The following is a 13,181-nucleotide window of genomic DNA, read 5'->3' on the forward strand; positions in this document are numbered from 1 at the left end:
CCGTTCAACTTCAGCTTCTTCAGAGTTACTGGTTGGGGCATAGACTTGGATTACTGTGATATTGAATGGTTTGCCTTGGAAACAAACAGAGATCATTCTGTTGTTTTTGAGACTGCATCCAAGTACTGCACTTTGGACTCTATTGTTGACCATGATGGCCACTCCATTTCTTCTGAGGGATTCCCGCCCGCAGTACACAAAGTTTCATAAGCAAAGAGCTCTTCATAAAGAAAGAACTCTTAGCTCCTTCCTCCTCTTAGCCTCCTGTTTATCTTCTTTTTTCTTTTCCTTGATAATTTGCTTGATGGCTTAGTTAAAAGAAAACTGTTAAAGTCAAGGGATCATAAAATATAGCAAAAATAAGAGAGCATTCCATTTCTTAAGTTCCCACCCCCTTCTTGATGGGTTCCTGTAAAAGTAATGTTTTGAAGTGGATTCTGCTTCTTTTGTGCAAAGAAAAACTGATGAAGGCAAGGATTTGAGATGACATTTGAAGAGTTGTTTAAAAAAAATTTTTTTTTTAAATCTTGTACTTAATGTTATTTTGAATAAAATCTCAAATGATTTCTGGGACATTTATGAAAAAAATAAAACAGCTATGGGTTTGAGTGAATGATAAAAACATCTGCCATGCTGATAAATATCAACCTGCATTTGGTAGTTAGATGCTCAATTCAGCCCTCTCACAATAACTAATGGGTCTTCTGTGGCAAACTGAGAGGAAACCCAAGTTCCTCACCTCAGCTCAAGATGAGGACTGACTACCATTTTGCACCTTAAAAGGAGCCCCTAGAGCTTCATGGCAACTTGAGAGGAAAGCCGAGTTTCTCGCTGCTACTGGAGAAGAATCCCGAATTCCCCACCTCCACTCTAGATGAGGCCTGATTCCCCTGCAGCGACGTGAGTGGAATCCCGAGTTCCCCGTCACAACTCGAGAGGAACCCCTAATTTCCTGCCGCATCTTGAGAGGAACCCCGACTTCCCTGCTGCAACTCGAGAGGAACCTTGAGTTTCCCCTCACAGCTCAAGGAGGACCAACTCCCTGCTGCAACACAAGAGGAACCCTGATGTCTCCCTCACAACTCGAGAGGAGGACCGACTCCCCTGTTGCAAATCGAGACAGATAAGACAAATCTATCTGAACCGATTTGGCATCAGATTCTGTTTATTTTTTGGCTTCGGATTTAGTTTATTTTTTAGGAAAGTGACCGATACTTGTATTTCCTTTTAAAATGTGAGAAATTTCTTGGTAGAAAACTGAAAGGTGAGTACAAAGCATTTTAAAAGGAAAATATCTACCTCATAGGAACTATTTACTTACCTTAAAAACTACTTCCTCCCTTGTTGGTTTCTCTGTACATCCTAGAAACTCAACACTTGAGTTGGTTTCAGATTGCAGTGTTACAGATAACCTTGTGAATTAAATGTGTCTTTACTTATAACCTAGCTCTGCAAACACTCTTCAGCCATAATAATTAAAGCTTATATACAAGAAACCAATTTCCATGCTCTTCCTTATTTTTATTAGCACCCAGGAAGGAAGCAATATGAGCTGTACAAAATGTACACCACTGCAATAACAGAGTTTGATTTGACAGAGAACTGCATCTGTGGCTAATTTCATAGAATCACTAACTGGTTCTCTCAAGCAGGAAAATACATCTCTTCCACAAGTGAAATCATTCTTCAATAATGAGAACATTTAAAATTATGCAAAACTACTCATAAAATCTACCTATTACCAATTACTGCCCATAGTGGGGTAACCATCTCATGGTTTTATAAAATTCATAATCTTCAGTTTTAAATGCTTAATACTGATCATTAGTTAATATTACCTTCCATATACTTAATATTGAAAATTTTATAAAAACTATTAGAATCAAATCATGAAATGCTACTTTGAAAAAAATCTTAAATGGTTTCTTGTTTTGTGTGCAATTACAGGACACTATTCTTTTGAAACTGAAATGTAATTTGAAATTAGAGGTTCAAATGTTGCATAATTAAACATCTCTCTATAGTGTTTAAAATACATAGTAAGTATTTTTAAGAGAAAGAAGAACAAAAACTGGAGTACCTGTGCCATAGGCTAAAGCATTAGAGAAGTAATTCAACGAACATACTTTTTTTTTTTCCACTTAGCTGTCAAATCCATCACTGCATTCTTACTTGGTTGATCCACATTTGGTGTTAACTCTGTGATTGATGTTAAACTAACAATTTCTCTGAAAGAAGCTCACATCTGAGATGTTACATCATCAAATCAACAGCACAACCACATTGTGTGGGTCAAAGGCACTGAACATTGTACAGCAGTGCATCAATAGAAAAAGTTGTAAACCCATTAAAAGACTTGAGATTGCTTTAAACAATGAGATACAGTTTCATAAATGACCTGTACCTAACTTATAGGAATAGTTAATGCTCAGATTCACTTCATGATGCAAAATAGGCATTGTGGATGAAAAACGGTTTTTAAAAATATTTCAGCGATTTTTTAGACTGAAGTCAGTAAGTTAATCAATATACATTGTCTTGCATTCTTAAACTATTAAGAAGACATAATCACTTCACTATATCTTTCATTTACTTAAAGACCTGAAATAATCTAACACCTTCTTAATGCTATTTCCCAGATAAGACGATTCAGTCTTAAAACCACTGCTACCAAAGTGTTATATTTAAAGAACTGAGTTATTAGTCCTTGGCTGAAATCCAAATGTTCAGTCTCTTTGAAAATCAATTTTGTGTTCACCAGGAAGTACTATCTGGAATTTTGATGGAGGTTTACCTTATTCAGGATGATTTCAGAACAAAGCTCTGCCATGATATCTATCCAGTATTTTTAATATGTAAGTTTTCCTATCTTATCTGATTTTGGTTTTTCATCTGCATAGTCTAAAATGGCAGGATATATATATATATATATATATATATATATATATATATATGCTCAGTAGACCTCTTCACTTCTACTCTTTTTGTCCCAATACTTTCTCTGATAGGGTAGAGATATAAAACAACCCAAAAGAAAGAAGACCATGAAAATGTGCACCTTCACTGGAAGGTGATAGGAGAGCCCACGTCCAGTGTTTAATTCCAAACTGCAACATCCCATGATTTTCCAATATTCTGATTTCACACATACATTTAACAATTATTTATAGAATCCCAGAAACAATATCTAGGGAGGGTCCAGCCAGTGAAGTTGGAGGGTGTTCTTCCAACTTCCATGAAGCTGTACAAAGGCCTCCATAAAAGTGTACAAAAATCTGAGTTTAAAAAAAAAAAAAAGAAGAAGAAGAAAGGGTAAAAGACACACGGCTTCTGGCTTCTGACTCCAAATCCAGATAAACTGTGAACCCAGACAGGCAACCAACCACTTGCTCATTGTGTTAATTAGGGTGTTGATTCAGCCAGATTTGCTTGGTTTTCCTTAATAGTGAAATGCTTGGCAAAATCAGTAGAAGAAGCAGAATTCAACCTCAAGTTCTCTTTTAGTTTGTTAAGTTCAAAGTCATGGAGAATCTTGACAGTCATTAACTTTTCTCGCTTGACTCTTTCCAGAACATCTTTTGGAACATCAGGGATCATCCAGGCCAAGAAAAATTTAATTAAAAACACAACATGCTAGAGGAAACATAAAAGAAAATCAGAGACACTGTTTAGCTATCAAATGTTCAGCAAAATGTCCTTACAAATCATTTCATTCATTCAATAAACTGTGCTTGACACAGTAGATAGAAGGTAAAGCAAGAAGATTTAGTCCTTGGTCTTGGAACTTTCCTATAAATCCCACATTAAGCAAATAAATAAATATATACTGCTGCTGCTGCTGCTTAGTCGCTTCAGTCGTGTCCGACTCTGTGCGACCCCATAGACGGCAGCCCACCAGGCTCCCCCGTCACTGGGATTCTCCAGGCAAGAACACTGGAGTGAGTTGCCATTTTCTTCTCCAAGGCATGAAAGTGAAAAGTGAAAGTGAAGTCACTCAGTCGTGTCTGACTCTTAGCGGCCCCATGGACTGCAGCCCACCAGGCTCCTCCATCCATGGGACTTTTCAGGCAAGAGTACTGGTGTAGGGTGCCATTGCCTTCTCTGAAATATATACTAAAATATGTAATTACAGAGATTCCAGTTGAACTTGGTTACTGAATATACTCTTCATCTATGCTTCCTCCTGAAAACCTAATCAAGTATTTGTAAAGAAATTAATAAATTGTATTGTTCACAAAGAAACAAAAAAAAAAGGAGCAAACAGTGAAAACAGACTGGAGAGTGAAGAAAGCTGGCACTTAAATTTGCAATTGATGATACCGTGATGGTAGAAACCAAGACAAAAGCTAATTTTGTCTTGAATCAAAAAAGTCAGGAAAGATGGTGCTAAGGACTGTGAATTCATAGTGTGGGTGGAGTTAAAAATAAGAGGATTATTTAAAAATCTGTAAAGGGGCAGATGAATTTTCAGAACCTCTCTCTCATCTACATTTGAGTATTACTTCTTTCCAACCCCCACCCGGCCGCAACTGAGTGCTTTATTTTCTGCAGAAATTAAAACAGAAAGCTGTGCACTCAGAGGCAGCAGAGATGGCAGAAGATGAAGATGCAGCATCATACTGAAAATAGGACAACTCAGTGAAGTTCAGCATTCTAAATCACGAGATCTCGAATCCCTCCTTCCCTTCTTGGCTTTCAACACAACCACGAAATAGCTCAACAAGCAGGAGGTGGAATGATTTATTTTTCCTCCAGAAAATATACCTAATCAGAGAAATTAGAATTATAGATATCAAAATTTTATAGGTCTCAAATGAAAAGGCCCCTTTTTCAGCCTATAGTGAAACCCACCCAAAATGATCTTCCTCTTGTATACACACAAAGCTCATGACCAGGTATCACTGTTTCACTCTTAAATACGAGCAGATTTCCAAGAACAATCAAATACATAAGGAAGACTAACACGGAAGAGTAAGATGGAAATGGACAAACAGGATCTATTATCCATTTAGGATATCTAAGAGGACATAGAGAGAATCATGGGAATGACGGACAGTAGCATAACAAGACAAAGACACAAACTGGACTATTGATAAGAGAGAAAATAAATGATAATTAGAATTTCAAAACAGTTGTTAACATCTGAATAAGAAAAGTCTCAAAAAGATAGGACAGAGAAAAGAAGGAAATTATCAAAGAAATAATACAAGCAAATTGTCTCAACTTAAAGGCTAATAACATTTGCAGATCCAAGGACTTTAGTGAGTGTCCAAAACAATGAATATTGGGCAATATCACATGACTTTCTGGTGAAGTTTCATGAAAGAAGGTCTAGTGAGAGAATCCTCAAAGTTTACTGACATATAAACGGATCATAAACGAAGACTGGAAAATTAGAATGGTATTGTATCTTTATAGCAACACTGGAAGCTGACAAAAAACAGACCAATGTCTTAAAGTTTCAGGAATATTTAAATAAAGTTGATTCAAAATTTTTCAGGGAAAATGACTTCTCCTCTTGAATACTATACCAATTAACTATCTATGAGAAAAAGAAGAAATTTTAATATTCAAGTTCTCAAAAATTGCCCATTTTCCTCAGAAAACTAATAAAAGATGTGCTTAATCTAAATAAACTAGTAATCCAAGAATGGGAAAAACATAGATTGAAGAAAATACTGTATTTAATATAAGAAAAGTTAAACTCCCAGAATGATGGTGAGTCAGAACCTGTAATGAAAATCATAAATAAACAAAAACAAAAATTCAAAAGAATTCTTTTTGTAATTTACCAGGCTGAAAGGTGATCTAAAACACTGATGGAAAATGTGGGATGAGGGTGACAAATTCGTAAAGAACTGAGAGGGGTAGAGATTTAAATTATATACATAACCTCAATAAAAATAAAATCAAACAAAAACTGATTGGAATTTGCATTTTCTTGCCTTAGACTTACCTAGCCTATTATTGGCCTTTACTAACAGGACTGGAAAAGGTCAGTTTTCATTCCAATCCCAAAGAAAGGCAATGCCAAAGAATGCTCAAACTACCGCACAATTGCACTCATCTCACACGCTAGTAAAGTAATGCTCAAAATTCTCCAAGCCAGGCTTCAGCAATATGTGAACCGTGAACTTCCAGATGTTCAAACTGGTTTTAGAAAAGGCAGAGGAACCAGAAATCAAATTGCCAACAAATTGCCAAAAGCAAGAGAGTTCCAGAAAAACATCTATTTCTGCTTTATTGACTACGCCAAAGCCTTTGACTGTGTGGATCACAATAAACTGTGGAAAGTTCTGAAAGAGACGGGAATACCAGACCACCTGACCTGCCTCTTGAGAAACCTGTATGCAGGTCAGGAAGCAACAGTTAGAACTGGACATGGAACAACAGACTGGTTACAAATAGGAAAAGGAGTACGTCAAGGCTGTATATTGTCACCCTGCTTATTTAACATATGCAGAGTACATCATGAGAAACGCTGGACTGGAAGAAACACAAGCTGGAATCAAGATTGCTGGGAGAAATATCAATAACCTCAGATATGCAGATGACACCACCCTTATGGCAGAAAGTGAAGAGGAACTCAAAACCTCTTGATGAAAGTGAAAGAGGAGAGTGAAAATGTTGGCTTAAAGCTCAACATTCAGAAAACAAAGATCATGGCATCCGGCCCCGTCACTTCATGGGAAATAGATGGGGAAACAGTGGAAACAGTGTCAGACTTTCTTTTTCTGGGCTCCAAAATCACTGCAGATGGTGACTGCAGCCATGAAATTAAAAGACGCTTACTCCTTGGAAGGAAAGTTTTAACCAACCTAGATAGCATATTCAAAAGCAGAGACATTACTTGGCCAACAAAGGTCCGTCTAGTCAAGGCTATGGTTTTTCCTGTGGTCATGTATGGATGTGAGAGTTGGACTGTGAAGAAGGCTGAGCACCGAAGAATTGATGCTTTTGAACTGTGGTGTTGGAGAAGACTCTTGAGAGTCCCTTGGACTACAAGGAGATCCAAGCAGTCCATTCTGAAGGAGATCGGCCCTGGGATTTCTTTGGAAGGAATGATGCTAAAGCTGAAACTCCAGTACTTTGGCCACCTCATGCGAAGAATTGACTCATTGGAAAAGACTCTGATGCTGGGAGGGATTGGGGGCAGGAGGAGAAGGGGACAACAGAGGATGAGATGGCTTGATGGCATCACTGACTCGATGGACGTGAGTCTGGGTGAACTCCAGGAGTTGGTGATGGACAGGGAGGCCTGGCGTGCTGTGATTCATGGGGTTGCAAAGAGTCGGACACAACTGAGCGACTGAACTGAACTGAACTGAATGCTCAAAATCCTTCAAGCTAGGCTTCAGCAGTATGTGAACTGAGAACACCTGGAACCAGATGGAGTGTGAAATCAAGCTGGACTTAGGAAGCATTACTATGAACAAAGCTAGTGGAGGTGATGGAATTCTAGCTGAGCTATTTCAAATCCTAAAAGATGATGCTGTTAAAGTGCTGCAGTCAATATGCCAGCAAATTTGGAAAACTCAGCAGTGGCCACAAGACTGGAAAAGCTCAGTTTCACTCCAATTCCAAAGAAGGGCAACGCCAAAGACTGTTCAAACTACCACACAATTGCACTCATTTTACACGTTAGTAAAGTAATACTCAAAATCCTTTAAGCTAGGCTTCAACAGGATGTTAACCAAAAACTTCCAGATGTTCAAGTTGGATTTAGAAAAGGCAGGGGAACCAAGATCAAATTGCCAACATCCATATGCAAAAGAATTCCGGAAAAACATCTACTTCTGTTTCATTGACTATGTTAAAGCCTTTTACTGTGTGGATCACAACGAACTGTGAACAATTCTTAAAGAGATGGGAATAGCAGACCACCTCACCTGCCTCCTGAGAAACCTGTATGCAGGTCAAATAGCAACTGTTAGAACCAGAAATGGGACAATGGACTGGTTCAAAATTGGAAAAGGAATACATCAAGGCTGTATATATATTGTCACCCTGCTTATTTAATTTCTATGCTGGGTATATCATGGAAAATGCTAGGCTGGATGACTCACAAGCTGGAATCAAGAGCCAGGAGATATATCAATAACCTTAGATATGCAGATGACACCACCCTAATGACAGAAAGCAAAGAGGAACTAAAGAACCTCTTGATTAAGGTGCAAGAGGAGAGTGAAAAAGCTGGCTTAAAACTCAACATTCAAAAAACACTAAGATAATGGCATCCAGTCCTATTACTTCATGGCAAATAGATGGGGGTGGGGGTGGGGAACAGTGGAAACAGTGACAGACTGGGCTTCAAAAACTGCAGACGGTGATTCCAGCCAGGAAATTAAAAGACACTCGCTCCTTGGAAGAAAAGCTGTGACAAACCTAGACAGCATATTAAAAAGAAGAGACATCACTTTGCCAACAAAAGTCCCATTAGTCAAAGCTATGATACTTCCAGTAGTCATGTACTGATATGAGAGTTGGACCATTAAGAAGGCTGAGCATCGTAGAATGATGCCTTCGAATTGTGGTGTTGGGAGAAGGCTCTTGAGAGTCCACTGGAGTGCAAGGAGATCAAACCAGTCAATCCTAAAGGAAATCAATCCTGAATATTAATTGGAAGGACTGACACCGAAACTGAAGCTCCAATACTTTCACCACCTAATGCGAAGAGCTGACTCATTTGAAAAGACCCCGATGCTGGGAAAGATTGAAGGCAGGAGGAGAAGGGGCAACAGAGGATGAAATGGTTGCCTGGCATCACCGACTTGATGGACATGTGTTTGAGCAAACTCCGGAAGATAGTGAAAGACAGGGAAGCCTGTTGTGCTGCCATCCATGGGGATGGCAGAGTCGCAAAGAGTCAGACACAACTTAGCAACTGAACACCACCACCAACAATCAAGTGAATAAGTGCCTTATATTTCTTAGTTGTTTAGTCGCTAAGTCGTGTCCAACTCTTTTGTGACCTCATGGGCTGCAGCCTGCCAGACTCCTCACTCCATGGGTTGCCACTACTTCTACTCGATGGGTTGTTACTTACTTCTCCCGAGGATCTTCCCAACCCATGGATCGAACCTGCATCTCCTGCATTTTCAGGCAGGTTCTTTACCACTGAGCCACCATGGAAGCCCTACATTTATTTATCTCTGCCTTATAGGCCTTAATGTCTCATGATTTGTGGTCCTCGGTTTAAACCTTGGTCAAACACCCTCTCTGTATTGGTTCTCTTGTCTTATATCCATAATCATACTAGCTATTCTACAAGAAAGGAAATGTAATGCAGTGGGAAGAATGGAGGTTTGGCAGTGAGATATCTGGCACTGAAACTCAGCTTTAATATTAGCTGATTATCTTTAAACCAACTACTTAATTTTGCTGACTGTCAGATTTATTTGTCAAGGGTGAATAATACAGCTGAACGTAGAAAGTTATTATTATAGCTTCTGGAACTGGTACATAACAGGTGTTTGGTAAAATTGGTGGATCCTCTGACCTCAAGGGAAGAGATCTTAATTTTTCTTTTCTGTGACCTTGGTATCTTCAACAATAGCAAGGAATAACAGGCAATTGCTGTACTTAAACTATTCCTAACTTACTTTTTATGACAACAAATACTTCCTTCAAAACACTCTAGTGAGATAATGCTAATTTTCTGCTCAACAGATACTCTTAGAAATATATGCCTGAAGGGTGAAAAGAGACTTACTGGCATGAAAGTTAAGAAAGGCTTACCTCCATGATTATGATGAAGGTCATCTTGGCAGCAAGGACGTGCCAGAACTGAATATTATGAGCATATTTGTCCTCACTGTCAGGAGGATTTCTGTAATCTCTGTATCTGAAAAAATGGAAGTCAATGCAAAAAATAAGCTACAACTACAAACAAAGACACTTAGTATAAATTCATATTGTTTCTTGTAAGAGACCCTTTTAGTTGACCACAAAAGTCAAGTCAAAGGAAAATAACTGCTATTACCAAACATTTATTTTCCCTATACAGATAACAATCATAGCCATATGCTTCTAATGTATAGTATAGACGTAGCAGGAGACACAAGTGAAACTTCTCTCTTGCCATGAAGACAAGTTTCTCAGGAGTTAGCTAAATTTGCTCTTTTCATTCCCTTTCTTCCTATTCCTTAACAACTCAGTTCTACCATCACTCCACTGACACCAACTGTCTCTGGTCATTAAATTGAAGGAAAATTTTAATTCACATCTTATTTTATGTCTGTGAAGAACAGAACTTGACACTGTTGATCATTCTCATTTTCTTGAAACTCTGTTTTCTTTTGGTTTACAGGACACTGCATTGTTTTCGTGTTACTTATTATCCTTCGGGGGTTTCCCTGGTGTTCAATTTGTGAATTCATTTTTTTTTCTATAATGTGTCTAGATATTGATGTTCTTCAAAGATTCAGTCCAGCTAGGAAGTGATGGCATCAAGAAACCTGACACTCGTTACGATTCTTCTCTATGTAAATATGGAACAGGACTTCCCTAGTGGCCCAGTGGTTGGGAGTCTACCTCATCCATGGGGATACAGATTCTGTCCCTGGTGTGGGAGGATACCACGTGCCTCACGGAGGCTAAGCCTGTGTGCCCAACCACTGAGCTGGCCGCCTAGGGCCCGTGCTCTGCGACAAGAGAAGCCACTGCAGTGAGAAGCCGCCAAAGCTAGCCACTAAGCCCCACCTGCCACAACTGGAGAAAGCCTGCGGGCAGCCAACAATAAATACAAAATATGGAATATAAAAAGGTTTTTGTCTACCTATATTGCAGGTAGACAAAAACAGATATTGCTATTTTTATTGGAATCCCAGATGAAGCAGTTGGTTTAAGGTTTAAGTTGATGTACCATATATGTGTGTGTGTGTGTGTGTGTGTGTGTGTACACATATATATACACACACACACATATATTATACACACACATGTATATACACACATGCATATATATATACACACACACACATATGTGTGTATATATGTATAAATGATCTTTAAATCCTAAAGTAAAAAGATCCACACAGTTCATGAGACACAGAGTGTGAAAAGAGCAGGTTTACAAATCCAATTTCACGCTCCCTGCATCGAAGAAACCTTTCAAATGGGATGGCTAATGAACCAACTATATTGTTCTTTCTCTCTTCCTCTCTCTCTGTTTGAGGACACAGAGTTAAATTCAAGTAGGTTGAATGCACATATAATATGACCATGCTGTGTGATCTATAGACATGAAAGCTTGAATCAAGGGGACATTTGCTGGAGAAAATTTTTCCAATAAATTTAGAAGATAATAAGCAATTCAAAAGTGACATTATCTTTACTGATAGTATTCTCTTACTTTTGAGTATTCTACTTTTTTCAAATCAGAACCATACAATGTATGAATTTTAGAACTGATGTACTTTATCCAAGATTTTTACTGCCCCAAGTAAATTTTTGTTAAGACATGAAGAAAACAGAGAACTTAAGAAATACATTTAAAAAGCAAAATGAAAACAAGAGAAAACCTGCAAGTGTTGTAGTCTCGTTTTTCCGAAGGTACAGTGTTGTTTGGAAAATCGGCTATGAGGAATACTGATAGGCTGTTATTGATATACCCACTCATAGGCCAACTTTCGTTTACTGAGTAGGCGTAGTGGTAAACTAAACGGGGAACCATATCCGACGTAAATGCAACAATAACAGCCTAAAGGACAAAGCAAGAAGAAAATCATGAGCTAATAAAGCAGTTTTATGAAAGTCTGATTTGTATATCGTTCAGATCTTTGTGCCTTAAGGACGCAAAATTACTAGTATGCTATTACTAATCATGTTAACATATGAGTCTTTGACCTAAAACGTAAAATAGTTCATTTCTGGTGTATGATCAGTGTTACAAGATTTCACAGCTAGAAAGAGTTACACTGAAAATTTAACCTCACTGTTTGTTTCCAAAAACACCATACCTGTATCTGTCTCTTTCCATCTTGCCTTGCTATTTCTTACATTTCTTACTATTTCATAATACAGTTCTACTCTCTTTAACCAAATTTAACTTGCCTGGATCAATTTCATAAGACAGGACTGACTCTGTGTGAGTGTGTCAGGGGGTGTATAGGGAATGAGGAATGGAGAAACAGAAGACCATGTACTGGTAGATTTCCCAGAGTTCAGTGCAATTAATTTCAGTATTTGATTCCGTAGGAATGCTATTTTCCCATCTTTTCCTAAGCTCTGGAATAGTGTAAATCTCATGTTTCCTTTGGGTAAGATGAGTCAATTTAAAATCATTTTGCTCTGCCTTTTAGTGATAGATTTTAAAAATATTTTAATATTGCTCCTGTAGCTACTGGTACATTCTCTGTTTTATATCACTTACTGAGCACATTTTGGCAGTTTTCTTTTCTAAAAAAGTGACAATTTCAAACAGATTTTATTTATTTATTTTTTCTCTCATCAGTTTATTTATTTATTTTTCTTTTTTTTTTTTCTTTAATAGAAAATTATTTAATTAGTATACATGTGTTCCCCATCCTGAACCCTCCTCCCTCCTCCCTCCCCACACCATCCCTTTGGGTCGTCCCAGTGCACCAGCCCCAAGCATCCAGCATCGTGCATTGAACCTTGACTGGCACCTCGTTTCATACATGACGTTTCACATGTTTCAATGCCATTCTCCCAAATCTTCCCACCCTCTCCCTCTCCCACAGAGTCCATAAGACTGTTCTATACATCAGTGTCTCTTTTAAAATGTATTAGAATAAATATATATATATAGCATTTTTATAACTTTCTCACCTCATTCTTGAGACTGTCAGAATTTTGTTTATCTTTTCAATGAACCAACTCTTAGTTTATTTAGCAATTATGTTACCTTTTATTTATTTTATAATGTGATTATTTCTGCATATACCTTTATTCTTTCTTTCTTACCACTTTCTGTTGATTAGTTTTACATTTTTTCTTAGTTTCATATAACAGGCTCAGTTCATACTTTCCTTCTTTTCAATAATAAAAGCATTTATTGGTATACACTTTTTATAAATGTGGTTTTAGCTGATTTGTATGAGTTTTCATTTTAATTAAGTTCTCCTTGTAATTTCAATTTTACTTCTTCTTTGTGCAATAAGCTTTCTTGGAAGCATGAATATTAAGTGGCTGAATTTTTGGCTATCTTATTATCAAAT

At 37.7% G+C, this 13,181-nt stretch overlaps 1 protein-coding gene across 1 annotated transcript in view; it reads right to left on the reverse strand.

The window, feature by feature from the left end:
• Positions 1-1,500: 1,500 nt before the first annotated feature.
• ANO5 (anoctamin 5) overlaps positions 1,501-13,181 on the reverse strand; it is a 93,150-nt gene continuing 81,469 nt past the window's right edge. Inside the window, exons 20-22 of the mRNA XM_070365069.1 lie at positions 11,523-11,701; positions 9,739-9,844; positions 1,501-3,633 (exon numbers count right to left, since the gene is read on the reverse strand). Of these exons, the coding sequence (XP_070221170.1) occupies positions 3,403-3,633; positions 9,739-9,844; positions 11,523-11,701 (516 nt within the window). The 3' untranslated portion in view covers positions 1,501-3,402. The remainder of the gene's footprint in view (positions 3,634-9,738; positions 9,845-11,522; positions 11,702-13,181) is intronic.

The sequence above is a fragment of the Bos mutus genome, chromosome 29 (assembly GCF_027580195.1).
Source record: "Bos mutus isolate GX-2022 chromosome 29, NWIPB_WYAK_1.1, whole genome shotgun sequence".
NCBI classification, from domain to species: domain Eukaryota; kingdom Metazoa; phylum Chordata; class Mammalia; order Artiodactyla; family Bovidae; genus Bos; species Bos mutus.